The sequence below is a fragment of the Callithrix jacchus genome, chromosome 15 (genome assembly GCF_049354715.1).
Source record: "Callithrix jacchus isolate 240 chromosome 15, calJac240_pri, whole genome shotgun sequence".
In the NCBI taxonomy this organism is placed as follows: Eukaryota; Metazoa; Chordata; class Mammalia; order Primates; family Cebidae; genus Callithrix; species Callithrix jacchus.
The window spans coordinates 74491698-74518840 of record NC_133516.1 but is presented as its reverse complement, the minus strand read 5'-3'; the positions used below and the strand labels follow the sequence as shown (position 1 = coordinate 74518840).

The 27143-nt window shown below is 48.0% G+C and overlaps 1 protein-coding gene and 1 long non-coding RNA gene across 4 annotated transcripts in view; one reads left to right on the top strand and one right to left on the bottom strand.

Moving 5' to 3' along the window:
• The window catches only part of PODXL2 (podocalyxin like 2), a 43295-nt gene extending 16247 nt beyond the window's left edge, over positions 1–27048 (top strand). For 2 of the 3 annotated variants that reach the window (XM_035273855.3, XM_035273857.3), the window contains exons 3-8: positions 14817–15601; positions 16659–16733; positions 22811–22967; positions 23492–23553; positions 25734–25913; positions 26538–27048. In XM_035273855.3, coding sequence (XP_035129746.1) covers positions 14817–15601; positions 16659–16733; positions 22811–22967; positions 23492–23553; positions 25734–25913; positions 26538–26750 — 1472 coding nt within the window. In that variant the 3' untranslated portion in view covers positions 26751–27048. The remainder of the gene's footprint in view (positions 1–14816; positions 15602–16658; positions 16734–22810; positions 22968–23491; positions 23554–25733; positions 25914–26537) is intronic. The other variant, XM_035273858.3, reaches the window with a different exon arrangement.
• On the bottom strand, positions 19040–27074 carry LOC128929802 (uncharacterized). Its single transcript, XR_008476931.2, has 2 exons — positions 23222–27074; positions 19040–22239 (listed from the first exon to the last, which is right to left on the bottom strand). It is a non-coding gene; the product is annotated as an uncharacterized LOC128929802 (long non-coding RNA).
• Between the last annotated feature and the right edge of the window lie 69 nt (positions 27075–27143).

The window sequence follows — 27143 nt, the reverse complement described above, 5'->3', positions numbered from 1 at the left end:
GAGGAGGATAGGAGGCAGGGGAGGTAAGGGGAGAAGGGCGGGAAGCTGGGGAGCAGCAAGGGAGGAGGGCAGGAGAATGGAGAGGGGCAGGGAGGAGAGCTGGTTCAGTCCCGTTCCTCATTGCTCCTCTCCTGACTTGTCCCCTCGCCCATGGCCCTTACCTTTCCTTAGGTCAGTCTCTTCTTCATACTACCCGACCTGTGAAAAAACTGGAGTTGCTCATCTTCTCAAACAAACTAGCAAACAAACCCCTTTGCAAATCCCAATGCTCACAGGCTAAAGGCTGAACTTAGCATAGCAGAAAATGCTCTTGACAGTCTGGCCCCAGACTTCCCCAGCCTCTTCTTCCCTGCTCCAGCATGCATCTGATCAGCTCATCATCAGCTTGTTCTCTTCCTTGCTTGGCAGAGTTGAACTGACGCATGAGAAAGTGGGCTACTTTGCCCAAACGTATACAGCTAGGATGTGATGGAGCTGGATCTAGAGTCAGTGTCTTCTCACTGACAACAGCCCAGCCTATTCCCTAAGCCTGTGATACACTTGTTCCTCTTGTCCCATCTGCTTGGGAAGCTCTTCTCCATCTCGATGTCCTAGTAGATGTGTATTTGACCTTCAGTACCTAGCTTGAGAGGGATAGCTTCTAGAAGCTTTTGCCAGCTCTCTCTAATGAGCAGGACCACTGCAAGTGGTTATGCTGGTGGGCCTGACCAAACATGGGAGTTGGAGCTGAAGTCCAGCATATGCCCTGCCCACCAGGCCATGGGCTGGGTGGGAGGAGCACTGTTTTCTAATTCTTCTACCCAGAGGAGACATCCCCATGTACTGGCAGTGGCCCTGAAATCAGGCTAGTCACTCCTGCTTGTTTTCTCACAGCACCTTCATGGCACATGATTAGGACATGACAGAGACAAGAAAGTGGCTAAGGTGGCAGGCTGATAGCGAATAGGCAGGCTGGTGTAGGAGGCAGCCCAGGGACAGTGGCATGCCCCAATCCACTATTCTCTTCTGCGCTTGTACCCCAGAGTCACAGGCTTCTGTCTAAGGGTTCTCGGGGAGAAGAAGGTGGATCATCTCTTGGGGTTAGAGGAGCCCAAAAGAACCTTGAGAGGGCCTGCCTGGTTCGGGAGTCCTTCAGAGTCCAGAGTGACTGTGCCAAGTGCCATCCTAACATGGCTAATGGTGACATTGAACTCCATGCAGCAGTAGCAGGGACTGCTGAAAACCATGCTGCAGACAGGTCAATCTCAGATCAAGTACCCTTTTAATCATTGTAACATCAGTCCATGTATTCAACACCCAGTATGTGCCAGTCACTATGTTAGGGGTTGTGGGTTCTCATTTAACTTCCACTGAAAAATGTAAGTATATATTCTTACTCCCATTTAGCCAATGAGCAAACCTGAGGCTTAGGGAATTTGGATTTACAGCCTATGTTGTATGGTGCTTATCACCGTTTTTCCCTAGAATTTTGAGTTAGCTCATTTGAACTTCACAACCCCTCTGTGAGCTCAGCCAGGCGGCAGTTAATCTCTTTGCTTGACAAATGGTGAGCCGGGCCAAGGGAGGTTCAGACCTTGGCCCAAGGCCACACAGCCTGTGTGTGGCAGAGCCAAATTTGGAGTCGGCATCCCTGAGCACTGACACCCTGGGCCTGACTTCTTGCCAAGGGAGCACAGTGATGGCACATGTGAGACAGGAAACCAGTCCATTCTGTCACTAGGACTTTGTCATACATCCCATTTCTAGTTTGTTGGGCCTCAGATAGAGCTGATGCCCTCCTTCTCCATCCGTAGTGATAGTCCCTGGGCCCAGTGGGAAAAACAGCTGGTGAAGTTTCTGCTTGGTGGATAATGAGCAGTGTAACTTTGAGTTGGTTTCTTTTCCAGTGTTGGCTTCAGTCTCTTCATCTGCAAAATGAGACCTGGAAATAATAGATTGAAGTCTTTCCAGCTTGAAAATATTATGATTCTGTGACATTTCAAGTGAAAAGAGCAACCTCAACAAAGTAGGGAAAAAGACATGAAATGCAAATTGCTACTCTACCAGCTAGCATCAAATGAAGTTACAGCCTGACCAGTTAATTCAGTTAATTCATGCACAGTTGTTAATGATTAGGAGCAGTCTCTCAGGTTACCTACTCATCCCAAGACTAACCCACTGTCCCCTCTACCTCTTTCATTTTCTTTTCTTTCTTTTTTTTTTTTTTTTGATACGGAGTCTCACTCTGACACCAGGCTGGAGTGCATTGGCGCAATCTTGGCTCACTACAACCTCTGCCTCCTGGTTGAAGTGATTCTTCCGTCTCAGCCTCCTGAGTAGCTGGGACTACGGGCATGTGCCACCATGCCCGGCTAATTTTTTTTGTATTTTTTTAGTAGAGACAGGTTTTCACCATGTTGGTCAGGATGGTCTCGATCTCTTGACCTTGTGATCTGCCCACCTCAGCCTCCCAGAGTACTGAGACTACAGGCGTGAGCCACCGCGCCCAGCCTACCTCTTTCATTTTCTAAGCTCCTTAAGGAAATTGTCTCGCATTCAGTTTTAATTTTCCTAATGAGTGAGCAAATTAAAATGTTCTGCAAGAAACACTTTAGTCTTTGGGGTTGGCAAGTCCTAGATACCCAACTGAGAAGGCTCACAGGCCTGTGGGATAAAAGGGGACTTTATTGGCTAAAAAACGGGGGTCTAGGGACAGGATTTCTGCTCCAGCACTCAGCGTGCTGCCCTTCATGGGCTAGAGCCCGCCCTGCCCCATCAGTCGTGCTAGGCTTTCCCTTGCCAGCTTCGTTCTCAGTCAGGGTGGTCCTGGGCAATGGCTTGGAGATCCCCAGTAGCTTCACACTGTCATCCCGTCTCAGCACCCTGCAGAAAGGGAGCTCTGCCTTCCCAGCACCTCAGGGACCGTCTCTGGATGGTCTCACTGGGTCCTGAGCCCATTTCTGTATCTTTCCTAGGCCATGGGGATGGAATTTGACTGTCCAGGCCCATGTTGAGCTGTCTCCGAAGCCAAGGGGCAAGGTCCTACATTCCAGACCAAAAAGAGAGGAGGAGTATCCCCCAGAGGAGAATGGAGGTACTATTCACAGAAACAGAACATGAGACAACAGCGTTGTGCTTGAGCAGGGAAGACTCATAAAGTACTTATACTTCGTATGTCATTTTCACTTGGATTTTTTTTAATCTTACAGCAATGTGATGAAATCTGTAAAAGCAGGCATGATTAGAACACTGTTTTACAGCTAAGGAAGCAAGCAGGCTTGGAGAGATTTTAAAAGTGGCTCTAAATGACACAGTGGCAGAGCCAAATCTCAAATCTGAGAGTTGTGCTTCAACACCTGCTGTTCCCCTCAATACAAAGTCCTTCATTCGGCTACTTTAATTAGCATTGCTGGGATCAGTTTTGGAGAAAGCAGACCATCAGAGCAGCTGTCTGCTGGGACCTGGAACTGGTTTCTGTGCGGCAAAGCCTTGTTGTGATTGTGCTGTAGAATGATTTGACCTTCTGGGTCACTGCCCACACATCGGGCATATCCATGTCCGTAGGATGGACTGATAGCTGGGGAGCCTGCGGACAGAGCAGCAGAGAGAGCACTTTTACCTATTCACCAAAACGAAAGCCCTATCATTCTTGTTCTATGCTAGTAATAAATATCAACATATAAAAATGTAAAACTGCAATAAAAGAAGAAAATAAATATCACCTGTAGAGAGGCCAGGAGCAGTGGCTCACGCCTGTAATCCTGGCACTTGGGGAGGCCGAGGTGGGTGGATCAACAGCCTGACCAACATGGAGAAACCCCATCTGTACTGAAAACACAAAATTAGCTGGATGTGGTGGTGCATGTCTGTTATCCCAGCTACTTGGGAGGCTAAGGCAGGAGAATTGCTTGAACCTGGGAGGCAGAGGTTGTGCACCGAGATCATGCCATTGCACTCCAGCCTGGACAACAAGAGCTAAACTCCATCTAAAAAAAAATCACCTACAATCCAGTCATTCAGTCACTGAATACTAACATTTTGGAATATCTCTTTCTCCTTTCTGGACTCTTTTTTTGTTTGTTTGTTTTTGAGACAGAGTCTCACTCTTCGCCCAGGCTGGAGTGCAGTGGGGTGATCTCGGCGCACTGCAACCTTCACCTTATGGGTTCAAGCAATTTTCATACTTCAGCTTTCCAAGTAGCTAGGACTACAGGCATGTGCCACCACCCCTGGCTAATTTTTGCACCTGTAATCCCAGTAACTCGGGTGGCTTAGCAGGAGAATTGCTTGAACCCAGGCGGCAGAGGTTGCTGTGAGCCCAGATTGCGCCACTGCACTGTAGCCTGGGCAACAGAACAAGGCTCCACCTCAAAAAAAAAAAAAAAAAAAAAAAGTAGTTTTAGGTCATACTAAAACGTCTTCTCTTGCACTGTTTTAGACATACTTATTTTGAATTTTGAATGTTTTTGCATTAACACTCAGTTGGATAACTGGCTTGAGAGTTGTAGTGAGGGGACAATTTTCAGTGATTTGACATTAATCTAAAGGGATATTTAAAGGGATCTTTTAAGAGCTCTGGCCCTGACCAGGCACAGTGGCTCACGCCTGTAATTCTAGTACTTTGGGAGGTCAAGATGGGTGAATCATTTGGGGTCAGGGGGTTTGAGACCAGCCTGGCCAACATGGCGAAACCCTGTCTTTACTAAAAATTCAAAAAACTTAGCCAGGCATGATGATGGGCACCTGTAATCACAGCTACTGGGAGGCTGAGGCAGGAGAATCACTTCAAACCAGAAGACGCAGATTGCAGTGAGCCGAGATCGTGCCATTGCATTCCAGCCTGGGCGACTGAGCAAGACTCCATCTCAAAATATATATATATATGGCCCTTATGCCTGCTTCAATTCTGTCATAAATAGAATAATCAGTTAATTGGTACTTTAGCCTGTGCTGAAGTTCATCCCTGGGATTATGACTGCCCTGAGAGAGAAAAAAAGTCCAGTGTGACCTCGATAAGTTTGGGAAAGAAACCTATGCAGAACTGTAATGAAATATAGGAGGGAAAATGGTCTATTTAGGGAACAAAGCCAGCATCATTATGAGATTAAAAGAAAGGGGAGAAATAAGGCCGGGGGACCCAGGCCTGGGGCTTCATCAGGGTGAGCTGGAGCTGCAGCAGAGCCAGCACCGTCCAATCACGGGGGGCATGGGAGAGCACAGTTTACCAGCTGTGATAAACGACAGTGGTGCCACTGGAGTGGAGAAACCCCTTTACATTTTGCATCAGTTAGGCTCAAGTTAGTGAATCTTGTTCAGTTTTCAACAGTTCATTCAGCAAATATTTATTGTGTATCCCCAGTGCTGATTTTGTAACCACTCTTAAAATTGTGGCCAGGTACAGTGGCTCACACTTGTAATCCCAGCACTTTTGGAAGCCGAGGCAGGTGAATCACAAGGTCAGGAGTTCAAGACCAGCCTGGTCAACATGGTGAAACCTCGTCTCTACTAAAATTACAAAAATTAGCTGGGCATGGTGACGAGCACCTGTAATCCCAACTACTCAGGAGGCATCTACTCAGGGGATGTAGTTGGGATTCCCCAACTACTCAGGGGAATCATTTGAACCTGGGAGGCAGAAGTTGCAGTGAGTCCAGATTGCACCATTGCACTCAAGCCTGGGCAACAGAGCGAGACTCCATCTCAAATTAAAAAATAAACTGGTGAATCCGGAGTTTTCACAAGAGAAGGATGAAAACCAGAAAGACGAGAATAAAGAATAATTGCAGTTGTTTAGCCCCAAGAAAAGAGGCTAGGTTTGGGGACAACTAAGAGACTATGTAGACTGTTTCCTCAGAAGATGATGCTAGCAGGTGCTGCTCACTTCCCAGATGAAACAGAGATGGGCTTGAGTTGTAAAGGAACCATCACAGCTGGATGTAGGCAAATGGGGGTGTAGGGTTAAGTCAGTAACACAGAAATGCCTCTCTAAAGAGACCCAGCCATATTCTTGAAGCCCATCTTCTCTAGACTCACTGGTGTTGCCAGAGGTCTGAGGCCTTGCCAGGTAGCCTCCTGTGGTCCTTTCCAGTGTTAGGACCCTGACCTAATCACAGATACACCTGCTGTGAGCTGGGCTGTGTGGATGCTCAGAGGAGCAGAGAACGCAGAGTGTGACAGAAGGAAAGTGTGCCTTCTGTGAGCTGCGTGTTTTGCATTCCTGATGCCATTTCATCTTTGTAACAACCGGTTATTAACCTCACATCATGGAGGGGTGGGTATGTGGCACACAGAGGCAAGGGGCCACCCAGAATTCCAGCCTGTGCCTGCAGAACCCTGAAGGTTGGACTGAGGCTCTTAACGGCAGCCACTCTTGCAATTCAAGCCCAGCTTTCAGGAGGTTGGCTGGGGCCACAAAGGTGCGGGCGGACTGGGGAGAGGTCATGATTCTGCTTGTCGGCTTGCTCCTGTCTGACATCCTAAGCCAAGCCTGGGTGCTGGACTAAATGACCAGGAAGTGTCAAGGACACTGGCTTTCACCACACAAAAATCTAAGAGTCTTACAGCTTTACAACTGTGACAAGTCTAGTGTCACAACTGAAAGCAAGCATCCTCCACTCCTGGGCTCCCTCGTCTAGATGAGCCCTTTGCTCTTACAGGGCCTCTGTCTACCTGTAAAATCCTTGAGTTTGAAATTTGGAGACCTGACTGTTCAGAGGGCTCTGGGGAACATGTGGTTTCCAATTAGAGCCACAAGGTGGGGCTGTGACTTCACAGTGCCATTCCTAGCAGTTCCGGGAGAGTCGGGATCCCAGGGGCCTAAGTGTTACCCTGCAGTCCATCCTGGAGGTATCCAGGGCTCTCCTGTGCAATGAGGGGACTGCCCCAGGTGTCTTCCGAGCTGCAGCTTAGACATTCGTGGCCTTCCATGCCCTAAGGCCTAGCCCGAACCTCTCCCTGGACGGCTTGAGCCTTGGACAACCTTTCTTATCCTTCAGTGCCCCAGCTCTTCCTGAGGACAGGGATGAATCCTTGGAGCCAGACCTTGGACTTCCATGCTTCTGCATCATGTCTCCCGGATGGCTCTGCTTCCTCACACCTGTGTCCAAGTGTGGGTCTCTGGAGGCACGCCTTGGTCCCAGACACACTTTGGGGGTTTGGCTACAAACTAAAGGGGCTTTGTGGAGGGACCCTACTGGTCTGACTCTGGAACCTAAAGGGAATAGAGTAGGAAGGCAATCTCTGGAGCACTCAGCTGCTCGGACCCTCCCTCTCTAATCACTGCTGTCCATTGAGCAGGGCTGAGGTGCAGGCATCAGGGACTTGCCCTGGGTCACTGGGAGGGCAAGGAGCCCTGTCATGCGTCCCCTCTCTACTCCCTCTCCTCTTGCCTCTCCTCTCTCTTTACTGTCCTTGTCTCCGTCTCCCTCTTTTTCCTGCTCAGCTTTACTTCTTTGTTTCTCTTCCTCCATTGCCAATTTGATCCTTTTTAACCTCTAAAGTGGGAAAAGCACCTTCCTCCCTGTCACCCAGGACTGTCTCACCTGTTTCAGGGCAGCATGGCTCCTTCCCACCGCAGGGCTCTGCGCTGTCAAACAGGATGGCCTGCCCTGTCCCCTGCCATGTTTCTGTTTTCCTCTTGACAGCTCAAGTGTGTTCACTGGCCTGTAGTGAAAGTGAGTGTCTCTTGCACATGCACACTCTTTCTGTAACTCCTTATTTACAAAAAATTTCAAATTTACAGAAAAGTTGCAAGAATAATTCCGTCCACCCCTTGCTCGGATTCCCTCATTATTATCGCTTTGCCACATTTGCTTTTTCGCTGTGCATGTGTGCATAGATGCATGTGGAGATGCACATCTGTACTTCTTGTTAAACCATTTGATGGTAAGTTCCAGATACGATGCTCCTTTGCTGCAAATACTTTAATCTGCATTTCTTAGGAACAAAGCATTCTCCTAAAAACCACAGCAGAATGACCAAAATCAGGAAATTAACACTGATAACAATATGCTTCTGTAATTACAAACTTTATTCAAAATTTGCCAGTTTTCCCAGTAATGTCTTTTATAGCAAAAGAGAAAAAGAGCAGGGTTTCATAGCCCACTGTCTGGTCCAGAATCATGTACTGCATGTAGTCAGCATGTCTCTTTTGTCTCTTTTATTCTGGAAAACTCTCTAGTCTTTGTCTTTCCTGACCTTGACATTGTTGGAGTGTAGGCCAGTTATTTTGTAGATTGCCCCCTCCATTTCAGTTTGTCTCAAATTTCCCCATGGTCAGATTCAGGCTCTGCATTTTTGGCAGACATATCATGGAAATGATGCTGTGTCTTAGTGAATCCTACTGTGGCTCTGCTCTTGGGTAAAGCTTGGCTTCCTCATTCTTTATTCTCAACATACATTTGGATCCAGTATCATGGACCCTCTCCTGGGACCCCTGCTTTTATGCTGCTGGTGTCTACCCTGCAGCTGCCCACACAGACACCCCTCACCCCACTGGTTCCTAGTGTGTGCTCCCATCAGGCCTCCCAGTAATTCCTAAGCAGCATGTCCAAGGCCATGTCTGTTTTAGGAGACATTTGTAATATTAAGATGAAATTTACATTTGTCAACAGATGACCAATCCCCTCCTGCCCTGCCCTTTTTCCTGGATTTTCTTTGATTTAAAATTCGAGTGCTTAGGCTTTAGTTACATCTCAATATCAAAAATGAAAAATAAAAACTCAAGTGCTTATCCTGCTCATCATTGTTTGGAGAACACTTCTACTTTTCCTGTTATGATTTTACAAGGTAATAACTCCTTTAATAATAATAATGGCAGGAGGATGGCCAGGCACAGTGGCTCACACCTGTAATCCCAGCACTATGGGGGCGCCGAGGTGGGTGGATCCACTTGAGGTCAGACGAGTTTGAGACCAGCCTATGGTAAAATCCCATCTCTACTAAAAATACATTTTTTTTAGACAGATTATAGGTGTGAGCCACTATGGCTATTCATAGTACAAAAATTAGCTGGCTGTGGTGGCAGGCACCTATAATCCCAGCTACTTGAGAGGTTAAGGCAGGAAAATCACTTGAACCCAGGAGGTAGGGGTTGCAGTGAGCTGAGATCACACCATGCACTCCAGCCTGGGTTACAGAGTGAGACTCCATCTCAAATAATAATAATAATCATGGCAGGAAGAGGTAGAAGACCCCCCACAGTTAACCGACTGTTTACTCTGCACTGTGGACTGTGCACAGGCTCACGCACTGAACCCTGACCACGGCCTTGTGTGGCAGGTACTACTGTTATTCTATGCTTAGGGAAAGGGAGGCACATGGAAGTTAAGCAGCATGTCCAAGGCCATACAGCTGATAAGCAGTGGAACTGAGACCATACAGTAAAAAGAAAAGGAATAATTTTAGATCTTGAGAGCTGGTAAGGAAGTAGGAAAGGACTGCTGATTCCAAGTGCCAGTGAGCAAGCATTTAGTGATTTGTCAAGTCACTGGAGTAAGAGCCTGGAAAAAAGTGAGGAGCTCTGGAGAAGATGTAAATTTGGGAACCTTTAGCATAGAGAAAATAGATGTAGCCTATAGAGTAAGCACTAACCAAGGAAGAGGTATGGAAATGATGAGTCAGAGGCTGAGCCTGGAAGGGACTGCATTTGGGGACACAGAAGCGTAGATACCATAAAGAAGTCTGTGTCATGACTGGAGGACCTCTTACTCTCTGGAGGCACAGGCCCTGTGTTTAAGAGGCAGAAGAGTTCAACAAACACACATTGCTCTCCTTTCTACTCTGGGCCAGGCACTATGTTAGGTGCTAAGAATGTAGAGATGAAGAAAATCACCTTGCTTGGCATCAAGAATTTATAATCTAGTGAATCCTATATTATTCTTATTTAAGACAGTAGAGTTGTTTGTAATGCCATTGGTGTATAAGACACATTTATCAGAACTGTATCCAAAGCTTAAAATATCAGTGATATATAAAGAACCTTAGAAATCATATATGCCATCATCCTCATTCGACATAAAAACTGAAGCCCAGGCCAGGTACAGCAGCTCATGCCTATAATACTGGAATTTTGGCAGGCCAAGGCAGGAGGATCACTTGAGTCCAGGAGTTCAGGACCAGCCTGGGCAACATAGGGAGACACCATCTCTACAAATAATAATTTTTAAAAATTAGGTATCAGGTGCAGTGGCTCACGCCTGTAATCCCAGCACTCTGGGAGGCTGTGGGCAGATCATGAGGTCAGGAGTTCGAGACCAGCCTGGCCAACATGGTGAAACCCCGTCTCTGCTAAAAATACAAAAATTAGCTCAGTGTGGTGGCACATGCCTGTCTGTAGTCCCACCTACTCGGGAGGCTGAGGCAGAAGAATTGCTTGAACCCAGGAGACAGAGATTGCAGTGAGCCAAGATCGCACCATTGCACTCCAGCCTGGGCAACAGGGCAAGGTGTGGTGGTGTGTGCCAGTAAGTCCCAGCTACTCAGGAGGCTGAGGCAGGAGAACTGCTTGAGCTCAGGAGTTTGAGACTAGCCTGGGCAATGTAGAGAGACCCTGTCTCTAGAAATCATAAAAAAAAATAGCTGGGTATGGTGGCACATGTCTGTCATCCCAGCTGCTTGGGAGGCTGAGGTGAGAGGATCACTTGAGCCTCAGCGTTTGAGGCTGCAGTGAGCCATGATTGTCCCAGTGTACTTCAGCCTGGGTGACCTAGTGAGACCCTGTCTCAAAAACAAAACAAAACCTGAAGCCCAGAGAAGTTCAGGGACTTACCACTGCGTGCACAGGTAAGTTAGTGGCTGAGTCTTCTGACCCACAGCGTGACTGATGTTGCATCTCAGAGGAGGCTGTACACAGTTTAGGGAGTTCTGTTGGTGCCCCCTGGAGATGCCAGTGCTCTTTCTGACTTTTGGAAACTCAGCACCAAATTGAGTAGAGGGATTGTTTTGGTCAGCTTGCCCCCCTGGGACCTCCCCACCCAATGGGATTCTGCTGATTGGTGTGTCACCGTCCATCAAATTCCTGCCATATCCTAGGCTTCATTGAATCCATCAGCTATTTCAAGCGTGCCCTGAAGGTTTCCAATACGCCTTTCCTCCAAACTTCACTATCTCTATTAATGGCTTGGCTACTCCTGCAGCTTCTTCCTGTTGGCCAACCAGCTCGCACATCTGTTACTTCTCTTTCAGAGTCATCTCTTGAATATGCTCTTTTCTCATCATTTCCAATGTCATTGCCGCCACACATCCACTGCAGCAACTTCCTGACTCTTCTCTTCACTTTCCTTCATGCACTCCTTCACCTAATCTTGTAAATTGCTGTCAGATTAATCTTCCAATAATGAAATATTACGCTTGCAAGGGATTTCATAGGTTGTATTTCCTAAGCAACCATCTGACTCCTGTTACATAGTATTCCTATCAAGTAATCAGCCCATTTCAGTTATGTTTTTATGCATTTATTTTAATTTTGAATAGATCTGGCTATTACAAAGTTCTTACGTTGAAATAAAATACTTTTATTCTTCTGTATACTTGTTTTATAGATGTGATTTCCTCCTGAATCTTTCTGAAGATATTAATAAGAAACTTACCTGAATTCTTTTTTTGACTAGACTAACTCTTCTTAGCGGTTGGTTGCTTTACCGTCTCACCCTTATGCTTCTTTATCAGGCTGGCTTTCTTAAAATGTGAATCTTGGTTGTTTTTTCTTTCTTATTTATTCATGTTTCACCCAGGTTGAAGTACAGTAGTGTAATCATGGCTCACTGCAGCCTTGATCTCCCAGGTCCAAGTGATCCTCCCACCTTTCGAGTAGCTGGAACCACAGGCATACACCACCACGCCTAGTTAGCTTTTGCATTTTTTGTAGAGACAGTGTTTTGCCATGTTGCCCAGGCGGGTCTTGAACTTCTGGGCTCAGAAGTGATCCTCCTGCCTCAGCCTCCCAAAGTACTGAGATCACAGGCATGAGCCACCAGCATGTCTTTCACATTTATGAAGGTAATACTATATCTAGCCAATCAGGTGTGGTAGTATATGCCTGTAGTCCCAGAGATGGGAAGATCCCTTGAGCCCAGGAGTTTGAGACCAGCCTGGGGCAACATAGTGAAACACTGTCTCCAAAGGAAAAAAAAAGGTAACAGTAGATTGGTTAGTATTAGAGGATGAGAGGATGGTGTGGGCTTCCTCAGTAGTTATATGATCACTATTCTATCAGCTGGCCTTTTCCCTGAATCCCTGAGTATCATGACTGGCTTTTTTTTTTTTTTAGATGGAATCTTATTCTGTTGACTAGACTAAAGTACAGTGTTGTAATCTTGGCTCACTGCAACCTTTGCCTCCCAGGTTCAAGCAATTCTCCTGCCTCAGCCTCCTAAGTAGCTGGGATTACAGGTGTGCACCACCATGCCTGGCTAATTTTTGTGTTTTTAGTAGAGACGGAGTTTCACCATGTTGGTCAGGCTGATCTTGAACTCTTGGCCTCAAGTGATCTGCCTGCATCAGCCTCCCAAAATACTGGGATTTCAGGCATGAGCCACCATACCTGGCTTATGACTGGCTTCTTTTGTGTGTGGAGTGGGTGACTTCACTACAGTGTGTGCAATGGGTAGAAGAAGGGGAGGATCTGCTACTCAAAAAGTCTAACTAACATAAGTGGACTGGATAGAATATTCTAATTATTGATGTAAATATTATAGTGGGCTTTCAGTTGTCACTAGGAGTGTTCAGCTTCTAAATCATACTTTTTATTATAGGGAATCAATTTTTCTTTTTGAAATAATCCTTCTCAGAGCTCTCTCCCTGTTCTAATTTGAACCAGTTGCTTTCAGGCTTACTGCACAACTTCCATCCTAAGATATATTTTCATTACATTCCTATCATGTTTCTTGATTCCCCATGTCTTCTTTTTTGGGTTTCTTAGAGAACTTACTTAAATATCTCGGAATCTGTGGATAGTAACACTTTTAAGTCTTTGTGTCTATGAGAATGTATTTATTTTGCATTCACATTTGAGTAGTAGTTTAGTTGGGTATAAAATTTCAGGTTCAAAATAAATATCCCTGAGATTTTTTAATGTATTTTTCAATTTTTCTTCTAGGTTAGTGATATTAATTAGAAGCTTGATGATAATTTGATAATCTGCTTTTTGTTCCTTTATGAATAACCTGTTCTTTGAGAGCTGTTAAGATTTTCTCTTGCTCCTTAGAATTCTAAAATGACATGAGAATGAGGCTAGGTGTGAGTCTTTTTTATCATTCACCCTGATGATATAACCTTTCGAGGTGAAGATTCATGTTGCCAGGTCTGGAAATGTTTTTTCTTTGTTTCTCTCCATTATTCTCTATTTTGTTGGTTCTATCTTTCTGGAAATCATATCAGCTAGGTATTAGATCTCCTACATTGGTTATCTGTATCTTTTAACTTTTCTCTGTTGTCTTTTCACTTTTGCCTTAGAGGCTTTTCCTTGACTTTTTTCCCCAGCCATTAAAAATGTGAGTTTTCAATCTATTGAATTTTTAAATTTCACCAGTTGAATGTCTGTGTCCAATAAATTTTTCTTTTTTAAAGATTACTGTTTTTGGTGGCCTCTTATTTTAGAGATGTAATATTTTTTAATCTTTCAGAGGATACTAATTAGATTTTTTAAAATTACCTTCTGTTCTCTGGATTTTTCTATGTTCTAATCCTTGCTAATCCCACAGTTGTGCCTCTTCCTAACTCTGTGTAAAAAAGCCTGCCTCCTTGCCTGCTACTTTTTCCTATGTTTATTTTGGCTGGGAGGTTATCTCTTCCTATAATCTCAACTGCTTTCCATGTTTCCAGAAATTTACCTAAAATGTTTTTACCTTCATTTTGACAGTTAATTTTTTTTTGTCATTTGATAAAAATTTTAGAGGAGGAGGTGGTAAATGAATACCCTTAGTTCACTATCTTAAAGTATTCCCACCACTCTCCTTTCTAAAGAGTATTCTTAAACTACAATATTTATTATTTTGAAACAAAATGGGAGCCAATAAAAGTTGCTTCCTAGATATAGCTTCTGATATTTTTAGTGCATTTCCAAAAAAAATTCTATAATTTTCATACATAGCTATTCTGAAGAGGCCTAGGGTTCATTGAAAAGCCAGAAAACAGTAATCTCCAGGAAGTCTCCTCATTTCTATGCTTCAAAATGTAATTCCCAAGAATGGGAGGGAGAATAAAATTCCCTCTCCCACTGCCAACGATGACCCTGAATGTTCTGGGAGGCCCTGGAAACCTCTGGGCTCAGACCCTGACCTCTCTCTGGCTCCTCCTATGTCTTTTTAATTTCCTGTCAGGATCTAAATTACAGAAAAAGCACAGTTTAGGAACAATGGTCATAATCACTTGTTCCAGTGATGAGAGGGGTCTCAGACCTCCTTCGGGGACTCCACCAACAAGACTCTTATAACGACTCCGTAGAAAAGCTACAGGGGAACCTTTCCTAGTGGATTGTTGTGGGGTCTTGGTGAAATCCGCAGATGAGGACAAGCAAGCACATTACAAACACAGTGGAGAATATATACCTCAAACTACCCATGGCTCTTTTGGAGGGATGTCATATACAAAACTTTCTACGTTCCTGTGTTCACTGAGTTTTGGTGATACATTTGTATTATTTTATCATCGTAAAGGAAACAGTGACTAGCCTTGTCCCTGTGTCCCTCCACAGTCTGCTCCCCTAGCCTCACCTCTCACTCCTCTCCATCATGACTTGATGACTCCTGCCCCATCCGTGTATGCCATCTGCCCAGTAAATACTGAGTAAAGCAATGAATGATGAAACCAGTGAATGAACTTTTCATCTCTGTCCTTAGATTATGTTTTTCCTGACTTAACTGAGAAGGCAGGTTCCATTGAAGATACCAGCCAGGCTCAAGAGCTGCCAAACCTACCCTCTCCCTTGCCCAAGATGAATCTGGTTGAGCCTCCCTGGCATATGCCTCCTGCAGAGGAGGAAGAAGATGAGGAAGAGGAAGAGGAGGACAGGGAGAAGGAAGAGGTAGAGAAACAAGAGGAGGAGGAAGAAGAGGAGCTGCTCCCTGTGAACGGATCCCAAGAAGCAGCCAAGCCTCAGGTCCATGACTTTTCTCTCACCAGCAGCAGCCAGACCCTAGGGGCCACCAAAAGCAGGCATGAAGACACCGGGGACCAGGCCTCATCAGGCGTGGAGGTGGAGAGCAGCATGGGGCACAGCTTGCTGCTGCCCTCAGTCACCCCAACTACAGTGACTCTGAGGGACCAGGACTCTACTAGCCAGGAGCCAGGGGCCACAGTGCTGCCGGCTGCAGGGCTTGAGGTAGAGTTCCAGGCTCCCCAGGAAGCAAGTGAGGAGACCACTGCAGGAGCAGCTGGTTTGTCTGGCCAGCATGAAGAGGTGCTGGCCTCGCCTTCATTCCCTCAAACTGCATCTCCCAGTGGGGCCGAGGACCCAGATGAAGGTCCCCCTGGCTCTAAAACCTCAGCCTCTTTCCCACTGGACCCTGGAGACATGGAACTGACACCTTCCTCTGCTACCTTGGGGCAAGAGGATCTCAACCAACAGCTCCTAGATGGGCAGGCAGCTGAAGCTCAATCCACAATACCCTGGGATTCTACACAGGTAAAGTGAGGGGCATGTGGGTTACCACCCTGCACATTCTTCACAGAGCCTGGCCCTCCTCTGGGCTGGTGTGGTGTAGGGACAGGATCTGCCACGCTGAGGAGGGGGGCCCTTTCCACAGCATAGAGAACCCCGTGAAACTTGTGGGGAGGCACACCTCAGGGCCAACAGTGGGTTTTCTCCCTACATTTCTGTGCAAAGGCCTTTGGAGAAGTGTGGGGGCCTGGCCTGGGTTTCATTTGTTCAGGTGTTAACACTGCCACCCTTAGACTTCTTTTGTATTTTTTTTCCAAGATGGAGTCTCACTCTGTCACCCAGGCTGGAGTGCAGTGGGCATAATCTCGGCTCACAACCTCTGCCTCCCAGTTTCAAGTGATTCTTGTACGTCCTGAGTAGCTGGGATTACAGGTGTGTGCCACCATGCCTGGCTAATTTTTCTGTTTTCAGTAGAGATGGGGTTTCACCCTGTTGGCCAGACTGGTCAGGAACTCCTAACTTCAACTGATCTACCCACCTTGGCCTCCCAAAGTGCCGAGATTACAGGCATGCGCCACCGTGCCTGGCCCGCCCTTAGACTTCTGTACTGATTCTACCAGCAGCTGGAGCTAGTGGCTGACCTGTGCTTTTCCCATCCCATCTTACCACCCTCCTCCTCCCCACTGACACCCATGTGCACAGCAGACACAAGTCAGTGTTCACACCCACCAATACCACAAAGAAAGGAAAGGAGCCCCAGAATATTAACTACAAGTTTGCCCTTGAAAGCCAGTGAGTGGGGCAAGCTCTCTGCCATCTGGCTTCTTTGATATAGCCCCCCACTTCCTGGAATCATGCCTGGCCTCCTCCTCTCAACACATTCCCTGCTTGGTCCCCAAAGACATTCGAGCTTGTACTCCTTGGGTGATGCCTCACAGAGGCCGTCAGCAGCCCTCTCACTGTAATACACTTCCACTGGCCTCTACCTTCCAGCTTCCCAAAGGGCCTCCTACCAGGGCTGTCTCCCCAGTGCCTTTCCTATGCCTTTGTAACTGTCACCCTGCTTTGTCTCCTTGCACAGGTGATCTGCAAGGACTGGAGCAATCTGGCTGGAAAAAACTACATCATTCTGAACATGACAGAGAACATAGACTGTGTGAGTGCCCAGCCAGGCTCTGAACCACAGGGAAAGGCTGCAGGCAGTAGACAGAGTGAGGCGGACGGCAGGTTGGGGGTACAAGCAGTGCACAGGGAAAGCTTAGTTCTTCAGTCGGCGGGGGCAGCCTAACCCAGGGATGTACGCGCAGCCACCAACATTACACACAGAGTGCTTTCATATTTTAAAATTTCCAAGGGCTCTATGGTTCTTGCCTCCCTCTCTTTTTAGCTTAGAGGAATACTTTGTTCATATGTGCACTATCTTATCTCTCTGGTGATACTGAAACCTTTCTCTTTTTTGGAGTTCTTTTCTCCCTTTATAGGTTGCTTTTCTCCATTTTGGGTCTCAGCCTTTTTGTATATGTACATGCTCTCCACGCATGTCTGGTGGAGTTTGTTCACAGCTCTATCAAAAAACTGGCTGGAAGCTTTGAGCATGGTGCTAGGGTTTGTCAGCGATGGCTTCTCGTGATAGTGGTCTGGCTGGGCTGTATCACTTAGAAATTTCTAATGGCAGCATCGTTAGCTGCTTCCTCCTGGGCTGATTGGAGTCTTTGAAAAGGAAACTTCTGTTCTGCTGGAAGTATAATGAGCTGGTTGTCAATGTTCTGGGAGCTGGGGTGGAGAGAGAGTATATATGTATATATGTATAAATGTATATATGTATATATGTATATATTTATACATATATAAATATGTATATATGTATATATTTATACATATATAAATATGTATAAATGTATATATGTATATATGTATATATTTATACATATATAAATATGTATACATAAATATCAATATTCACATACTCTCTCTCCCTGTTTGCAGAGTGATCTTCTCCCTCCCCAAACACACACTTGTGTCTGATGCTCCCTTGGTCAGGGACCTTCTGTTTCACCCTTTGTAAAGGATAAACTTGCAGTCTTCTGCCAGGGAGAAGGGACATTTCTTGGCTGTGTAGCACTGCAGGAAGAACTAGGGACCCAGCCACCTCTTAAGCAAACTTTCCACGAGCTCCTATTTTTAGTAGCATTTTTCATCCCCTCTTCCAAAGGTAACCAGTGCCTCTATTCTGAGGCATCTGGGGAGTGTCAATGAGTACGCATCTGACTGCTTCTCAGCTTTCCTTATTTTGGCTTAGGGTTTGGCTCTTTAGAGTTTGCTAAATTAGGAAATTCTAACTCACCCATCTGCTTCCAGTGTCTAGATTTTGTTGCTCTTGTCTCCTCTTCTGTTTTGCTTTGTATCTGAGGTTTTAGGCCTTAAATTCTTTACTCTTGTTAGTGGGCCTGGGGGAGGCTGAAGGGACACGCATGCTTTTAATCCAAAAGTACCCAGGGAGGTTGGTTTCCCCCAGCGTAACTTCACTGTTGGATCTTCACTTAAGTAATGTGTGTTTTCATTCATTGCAGTTATTACTTTTATTGATGCTCAATACCTCATCTTTGGCCAGGGAAAGTCTTTTTGAGTTGGCCTCTGAGTCCTTTAGACCAATCTATTAAGTGTCTGATTTCCTCCTTGCTTTCAGGCATAATAGGACATTCCAGGCTCACCTTCCTTCCCCAGACATGGAGCCATCTTTCCCTTCACTGGGAAATGGTACATAAAGACCACAGTATAGGCTCTTGGGACCCTTGAATTTTTGGTGTGAATACCTGATCAGTACAGCCTAAAATTCATATCTTTTTTCTAATCAATGCATAGATATAAAGATACTTTTATTCTGTTTTCCCTGTTTTTGTCTTCTGTGTTATTCTCATTTAATATGTAACCTCCACTCAATCAGTCATTATTATTTTTCATGATGGATTTTTTTATTGTAGTAAAAAACCTAACAAAATTTCCCATTTCACCCTTTGTAAGTATATGTTGAGTCATGCTAAGTAGATGTGCACTGCTGTGGAACAGAGCTCCAGAACTTTTTCATTTTCAAAGCTGAAACTCCATCCCCATTAAATAATGACTGTCTGTTCCCCAGCCCTGGCACCCACCGTTTTTCTTTCTGTCTCTATGAATGGGACTACTCTGGATAACTTATAGAAGCGGAATCAGACAGCATTTGTCATTTTATGTCTGGCTGTAGCATGTGGCAGAAATTTCTCCTTTTTTAAGGCTGAAAAGTTTTATGTATATACCACATTTTATTTATCCATCCAGCTGTCTATGGGAAGTTGAGTTGCTTTCATCTTTTGGCTGTTGTGAATAGTGCTGCTGGGAATGTGCTGTGCAAATATCACTTCAAGACCCTGTTTTTAATTCTTTTGGGTATATACCCAGACATGGGGTTGCTGAATCATATGGTAATTCTATTTTTTTTTTTTTTTGAGGAATCTCCATACTGTTTTTCGCTATGATCATACCATTTTACATTTTCACCAGCATAGCACTAGGGTTCCAATGTTTCCACATCCTCCTACACGCATGCGCCTTTCTGTTTTATAAAATGGTGGCCATCCTAAGGGAAGTGAGGTATTTGGTTGGTGCAAAAGTAATTGCGGTTTTTGCCATTGAATATAATGACAAAAACCACAATTACTTTTGCACCAACCTAAATGGTATCTCATTGTGGTTTTGATTTGCATTTTCTCTGATGATTGGTGATTTTGAGCATTCATCATTATTATTAATAGTCGATGCTTACTAAATTTTATCAATATATTTATTAGTTTCTTTGCCAGATTCACCACCTGTTAAATTTTTTCAAACCATTTAACAAAAAGTTGAAGACATTATTTCTTCTTGCCCCTACCCCCAAATACATTAGTTTCTATTTCCTCAGAACAAGAATATTCTTTTAGACAACCACAATGCAATGGTCAATATCAGAAATTGGCACTGCTACAAAACTATTATGTGGTCACCTACATTATTTCGATTTCACCATGTTTCCAATAATGTCCCTTATAGCTTTCTTCTCTCCCAATCCAGGATATAATCCATGGTCATGCATCACATTAGTTGTCTTGTCTATAGTCTTTTTTAATCTGGAATAGTTCCTCAGCCTTTCTTTGTGTTTAATGACCTTGACATATTTGAAAAATGATGGGAATAATGTGCATAAAAAATGATGGGCTATACAGAGACTACATATTCAGAAAAAGAAAGGGAGAAGAGTGCTGGCAGTCTCTTGGCGAAAGTTTTTAGAACTACAGTTCCAGGAGTTAGGCCGTCAAGATCTAAAGAAAGTGATGCAGACTCACTGGCTTCTATTTTACCTACATGTCACAGGTAACACAGAAGAAACTGGAAAGAAGCCTAAGAAGGAAACCTATAAGAGGAAGCAGAAAGATAAAGTAGTAAATCCAGAGGTGGTGTTTTTGAGTTCTAGAAGGGAAAATAAATACTTACTATGGAGATGCAAGGATCTGATCCTTTGATCAGCACAACAGAGAGAAGTGCTAGAGGACAAGGACAAGGAGGAGAAATATGTGGACCATCCTTTAGTGAAAATCCTGAAAGAGAGCTTCCATGCAAAGGGCTAGATCATCAAGATCTGGAAAAAGAAGCAGTGCTGACACAGAGTAATGAGGTGCCAGTCCTTTGCCTGAAGCTGCAGAGCTTCTTAGTGTATGCCATACACATGCTTGTAAGATGTTTCAGGCTGCATTGGACTTTCCTTACCCCAGCCCCAGATTTAGCCATTTCTGCAAGGAATCCTGCTTCCTTTTAATGAGGAAAAGTATGTAGAAACCAAGATCTGGTTCCCAGGTATGCTCATGGCCACTGGGGTATCATTGCTTCTAGACCCTTCCAGAAGAACTGAGAGGGGTGGATCTTTATTTCTCTCTCTCTTTCTAGGACATAGATATACATACATCTATGTATAATACATGTACACATATTAAAAGTATGAATTCAATATTTATAATTCTAATCCATCACCACTGGATGATATCCTTCTGTGTTTACTACCGAAAACTTTAGATATCTAGTCCATCTGAAATTAGTTTCTGTGGGATACCTGGTTGTCCCAGCACCTGTGATTGAATATGTACTTTACTCTTAAACCTCACAGGAAGGCAGGGTGTTAGGACCATTGCCCATGTTTTTAGATAGGGAAACTGAGGCTCACAGAGGTAGAGTATTTTGTTCACATCAAAGAGGGCTGATAAACGGCAGAAGCAGGATTTGAACAAATTTATTTATTTATTTTTGTTGCCCAGGCTGGAGTACAGTGGCACAGTCTCAGCTTACTGCAGCCTTGACCTCCCAGGCTCAAGCGATCCTTCCACCTCAGCCTCCCAAGTAGCTGAGACCACAGATGTGTGCCACCACACTTGGCTAATTTCTTTGCATTTTTTGTAGAGACAGGGTTTGCCATGTTGCACTTGGAACTCCTGGGCTCAAGTGATCCACCTCCCTTGGCTTCCCAAAGTGTTGGGATTACATGCATAAGCCACCACACCTGGCCAGAACCCAGATTTATTTGATTTCAAAGTCAAGGCTTCACCTCCTTGCCACAGACATTCAGTTTTTCTGTCTACATAATAAGTGGCATGAAATCTGCAGTCATCAGATTCTCCCACATTGACATTGTGGGTCTCTGGGCTTAAGCCAGTCAGACATATGTACCCAGGAAAATGTGGGGTATGCGGACACAGCAGAGCACAGAGCTGTGCACAGAGGGCAGACACTCTGTGTAACAGGAGAGTGCTTGTTTTATAACCAGGGTCTGTATGTCATACTTGCTCCAGCAGGGGCGGCCATGCACCCCAACCTCCACCCATATTCAATCAGTGAAGAAAGCAAAACCCACCACAGAACTAGGGCTTTTCTAGCTGCTCTGTGGCCATCTCCAGGCATCCATCTTCTCCCACATTTAGAACTGGGTTGGCTGGCTGTTAGACCAGTGAGTGCCAAGGCTTAAGCCTGGCACTTGCCATGGTAACAAGGAATAGAGGCCCAGCACTTCAATCCCCCGGTAGCCTTTAGGTTGGAATGACAACTAGGGACAGCTCATTAGCCTGGGCTCCAGCAGAAGGGAGATTTGGGATGGCGGGGCATCCTGCCGGGCTGGCCTGGTGGGATGCCTGTGCCTCCCAGTAGCGCTGGCTCTCAGCTGCATAGCAGGGCATCGTTAGAACTGAGCACTTGGGAGAGGGGTATCTGCAGCAGGCTGTGGAGGCTAGGAACTAGGAACGTGCAACTGTGCATGTTCAGGAGGGAGAAGGCTGCTGACAAGGAGCCGGAGTGAGGAGTGGCCACAGGGCTGAAAGAGGGTATCTTTCCAGATGGGGCTGGGTAGGGACAAAGGGCAGGCTGTGAACCAGGAGGCAGTGTCCTGGCCTGTGCCCAGCCTGGGCTCCTGCCACTTGCTGAGTTCCTGTTTAGGGCCAGGCTCTTGTTTTTGTTTTAAATTGTGGAATTACATATATTACATGGTCAAGAAAACCTCAATGGTACAAGAGAGTGCACAATGAGAAAAGGTCTCCTCAAGCTCCTCCCCGAGGCCAGCTCCAGGGGCCCGGTTCTGTCTCTATGTTGTTGTTTCTGACCTCCACCACCTACAAAAGAGCACACAGATGGCTTCCCCACTCACCAGCTTGGGGCTGCATCTTTGCAATGACAGGCAAGAGGAGAGCTGGGTTCTGCCCCTCCCTGATTTTTGGTAGTTACATGGTTCACACCTCTTTTGTCCGTCGCAAGTCCCACCCACTGTGTGTTCATCTCCAGCACCATGCAGCTGAGCACTGGGCACAGAGAGCAGTTCTCCTATAGGCCTTCCCATTCTGTGTATATAGTTCTTGGGCTTGTCATGTACATGGGGTATGTATCATCCCCCCTCCCCCACCTCCTGCTCAACTGGGAGTGTCTCTGGGACAAGGCCCCAAGACTTTCTCATGACTAGAGGCCAGGGCAGGAAGGAGCACTTGGTGTAAGTGAATAAATGGGTGTGCATCTTGAGGTTCCCACATTCCCTGGCTTATACTCTCAGAGGGTGTCCTGTTGACCAGAGCTGCTTCTCTGGGAACAGCCAGAGGGTTGAGTGTGAATGAGGGTCTGGGCCTGGAGGCAGAGGGCTCAGTAGAGCCCCTCTTCTTCACTGAGCACGGGGGGCTCTTTCTGCCCTTGTAGGAGGTGTTCCGACAGCACCGTGGGCCGCAGCTCCTGGCTCTGGTGGAAGAGGTGCTGCCCCGCCATGGCAGCGGCCACCACGGGGCCTGGCACATCTCTCTGAGCAAGCCCAGCGAGAAGGAGCAGCACCTTCTCATGACGCTGGTGGGCGAGCAGGGTGAGCAAGGGCAGGTGATGGGAGGGCCCAGGAGGGCAGTGGGAGGCAGCCAGCCCAAGAGCCACAGGAGGAGAGTGCACACAAAAGGACTTCGGAACTTGGAACTCTAGGACAGTAGTTTGAGCTACCTAGCTTAGGGGTCAAGGTGTACTCACTAGCTTGGGTTCTGGGGATGAGGAGGAGAGTGTGAGGATCAAGGATGGGGAACAGGAGGCAGGGGAACAGGTGTGGTGGGAAATGAATGGGCACTGTACCTGGTGTGACAGGGGAGAAGGCGTGTGTTCGGAAGGCAGTGTGCGGCTTCACAAGTGGCGGTCTGGTGTTATACAAATCAATGTTCTAACAAATTGATGCAGTGGGAAGGATGTCTAGGAGAGGGGGAGGCATGTGCCTTGAGGATCGGTGTGCAATTAGAGCCAGGAAGGGAGGCAGAGGCTCAGGCCAGCTGTTGGAGAATGGGACCAGAGTCTATGGAGGGGCACCACAGCCATGGCTGCACTGATAGTGGTGTTTCTTACCCCCAGGGGTGGTGCCCACTCAAGATGTCCTTTCCATGCTGGGTGACATCCGAAGGAGCCTGGAGGAGGTAAGAATGCAGGGACCTGGACCTCTTAGCTTCTAAAATGCTCCCTCCAGTCTGTTCCTCAAAGTCCCAGGAGGCTGCCCAAATCCTGTGGTTCAAAGGAGCAAAAGACAGAGTGTACTCTGGGCAGATCCCTTGCTTCAGGCCTTCCTTAGACACGGTTTTGTAGGAAAGACTGTGCACGTGCATGCTACCAACCAATGGTGCAGTGCAGATGATGGCCAGGGGCAGAAAGGGGCCATGGAGGTATGGGGACTGTGCTAAGAGGGTGACAGGAGAGGGCTCAGAGAGGAAGGGTCTGGGGGCAATGAGGGTTAACTGGGAGTTTTCTGGGTGGACAATGCAGAGATGCCATGCAGCCTGGTGGGAGGGGAGAGCATGACAGATTCCAGAAACCAAAAGAGCGAGCCTGAGAGACATGGACATGTGACTTGGCATGGACATGTGAGTCTTCTGGTGCTTGTGCAGCCAAGCCCCTTGCTCCTGCTGCGGTGGGATGCCTGGAGGCAGCCCTGCTATCTTAGGAGGTGCCCCCACCCAGTACAATGGGCTGCCTGGCCCATCCTGGTCAACCTTTCCTACCCAGCTGCTGCACAAGCTTGGAAGGGAGGGCAGGGTACCCCATTCCTCCTGCTCCTCACACCACCTTGCCTGTGGGGTCCCTCTGTTCCTCATCTCACTTCTTGAAGACAGCCACCATCTCCACCAAAACTGCCTTTGCCCACTATGGAGTACAGTGCCCTAACATCAGCCCTCTCCACTCCCGAAGGCGGTGCCACTTTTGGCGGGAGAGATGATTGGTGTAATCCTGGCCGCCTCCTTGTCCTTGCATCCCAGAGGAGTGGAGGCCCTGGTGGTGGTGCTTCTCTGGTGAGCGTGTCAAATGCCCACTGAGCACCACACTGTGCAAGGCTCTCTCACTTAGTCCTCGCCACCACCCCATGGGGTTGTGAGGGTTAAGTGAGGCACCTGTTGAGTACCACTGGGATCCCCATGGGAGAACTGAAGCAGGAGAGGTTAGGTGACCTGACTGAGATGGCACTACTGGTAAGCAGTAAAGCAGGGCTTTGCAGGAAGCCTGATTCCAGAGCCCCGGCCTTTCACCACACTGCTCTACTGCCTGAAGGGCCTTCCCAGTTCTGGAATCGTGGGTCCATGAACGGGGGGCTGCTGGTGGAAGTGTGGGCTAATCTTGATGTTTATACAGTCCTTCCCCCCTCTTCACTGCCCCTGAGTATTCTGCCCTTCCTGGGCACTTAAATTCAGACTGACTTGGCCAAAAGCCATGCCGGGTCTTTGGAAATATACTTGGGTGAATCTAGCAAGAAAAACTGACCCTCGATAACTTAAAAAGTCAAGAAAAATATTGGAGATACACAGATGGTTCACAGGAAACCAGGGAAGAGCTGCAGGCAGCCTCAGAAAGGGGGCCTGGTGCAGCCTAGGCCTCAGCACTGGGAACTGATCTGACCCCTCACCTGAGGAGCCCTTTGCCCTCCTGCTTCTCTCTGCTGAGATGCTGATCTGTGGAGAGGGCACCTGCCTGGCACCTAGCATCTCCTTGGCCAAGGAAGGCAGGACCAACCATGACAACCTGTAGTGTGGAGAGTTGTGGGCACCTACATGCCAGCAGTGAACAGGCCTTAGAAAGGGGGGAAGCTGGGCGGCTAGGGTGACCCTCCATACGGCCTGTGTGCCCTCATGATTCCTCCCTGCACTGGCTCTGGCAACAGGAAACTGGCCCATCCCTCCCCACTGAGGTGGAAGCAGTTGCATGGTGGAGGATGTGTGGGGGGGGGCTCACACCTCGTCTCTCTAACTGGTAGGGATAGGTGTGGGGGCTTTCTCTAGTTGGATGGTGTCCAGCAGCATGTGTCCACTCTCACTGGGGGGCTAAGGCCACAGTGAACTCAGACTCAGTGGTCGAGGCAGAAGCTATGGTGGGACGTGAAGGAGGCTGGGAACGTGGGCATGGGGTGGAGAGGCCTGCAGCTGTGCTGAGGTGAACAGGATGGGGATGGGGTAGAGGCAAGCCCAGGCCCCAGGGAACTTCAGGAGCCAAGAGCATCAGCACCTTCTAAGCCTGCTCCCCCATCCCTGCCCCTGAGCCCAACACAACCACCCCAGAGGAGCCATGGCACCCCAGGACCTCAGCTGAGGAACCTGGCCCCTCCTATCCCCAGATTGGCATCCAGAACTACTCCACAACCAGCAGCTGCCAGGCGCGGGCCAGCCAGGTGCGCAGCGACTACGGCACGCTCTTCGTGGTGCTGGTGGTCATTGGGGCCATCTGCATCATCATCATTGCGCTCGGCTTGCTCTACAATTGTTGGCAGCGCCGGCTACCCAAGCTCAAGCACGTGGTGAGTGTGGGGACAGGTGGGGCATTGGGCTGCCCAAATCCTGTGGTTCCATTGGGGGCCAGTGGAAAGGAGAGTGCCCATGGATAGACAGGTATCATCATCTGCAAGGGGAGGCAGTGACTCTCGGGCGCACAGGGTCCTATGGGTGACCTGCTCTGTAGGGCACCAGCCCCAGGACAGGTACTGGAGGTATAGGGACTGAGGGGGCTGCTGACCCCACCAAGGGGCCCCTTTCTGGCACCACCAGCCCCTCCCTATGGCAGGCACTGCGGGGCCTAAGCACCTGGAACCCTCACCAGAGACAGGCCCTAGGTTGGTGGTGCCCAAGGGTCAAGGAGAGCCTAGCGGCCTCCCCAGGAGGAAGCGGGAAGAGCCCTGGTGATGTTCCCTGACCTCACAAGTGGAGTGTCCTTAGGGGACTGTTGGGGGATCAATGACGTCAGGGAAGCCACAGGGCTTTATAATGCCCACGATTAGTTATTTTGAGAAAGGAGCTACAGCAACAGAAAAGAAGGATCTGGCACCTGTGTAGGGTGCCTCGGGGACCCCCTGGGTAGGGTTGCAAGGCCTGTCGATGTCGGGGGCCGGCTCGCTCGCCCACGGCCTTTCCCCACCCCGCCGCAGTCGCACGGCGAGGAGCTGCGCTTTGTAGAGAACGGCTGCCACGACAACCCCACGCTGGACGTGGCCAGCGACAGCCAGTCGGAGATGCCGGAGAAGCACCCTAGCCTGAATGGCGGCGGGGCCCTCAACGGCCCAGGAAGCTGGGGAGCGCTCATGGGGGGCAAGCGGGACCCCGAGGACTCGGACGTGTTCGAGGAGGACACCCACCTGTGAGCGCCGCCAAGGCGCAGGCCGAGTGGGCCGCCAGGACCGAGCAGGGCGGACCCCGAAACGGTCGGCCCGGAGCCCGCGCCTCCCCGGGCCGCGCCCGCAGCCTGGCCCTCAGAGCGGGCTCCCCCCCGCTTCCCACGGCGGCCTCGGTCCGGCTCCCTCACTCCCGCCCAGGGGCCGGCCTCAGGGCCCGCCTTGGCCCTGCTTTCCCGCCCCTGAACCCCGGGCTCCGCGGGCGGCGGGCAGCGCTCCCTGCGCCCCGGGACTTTATTAAATCCGCCCGGAGACCACACTTGATCCAGCTCGTCTGCCTGCCAGTCTCGTTCTTATTTCCGGGGTTGGGACGGGGCGGGCGGGGGAACCCGGTGCAGGGGCGGAGCCGGGCGGCCGCGGCGG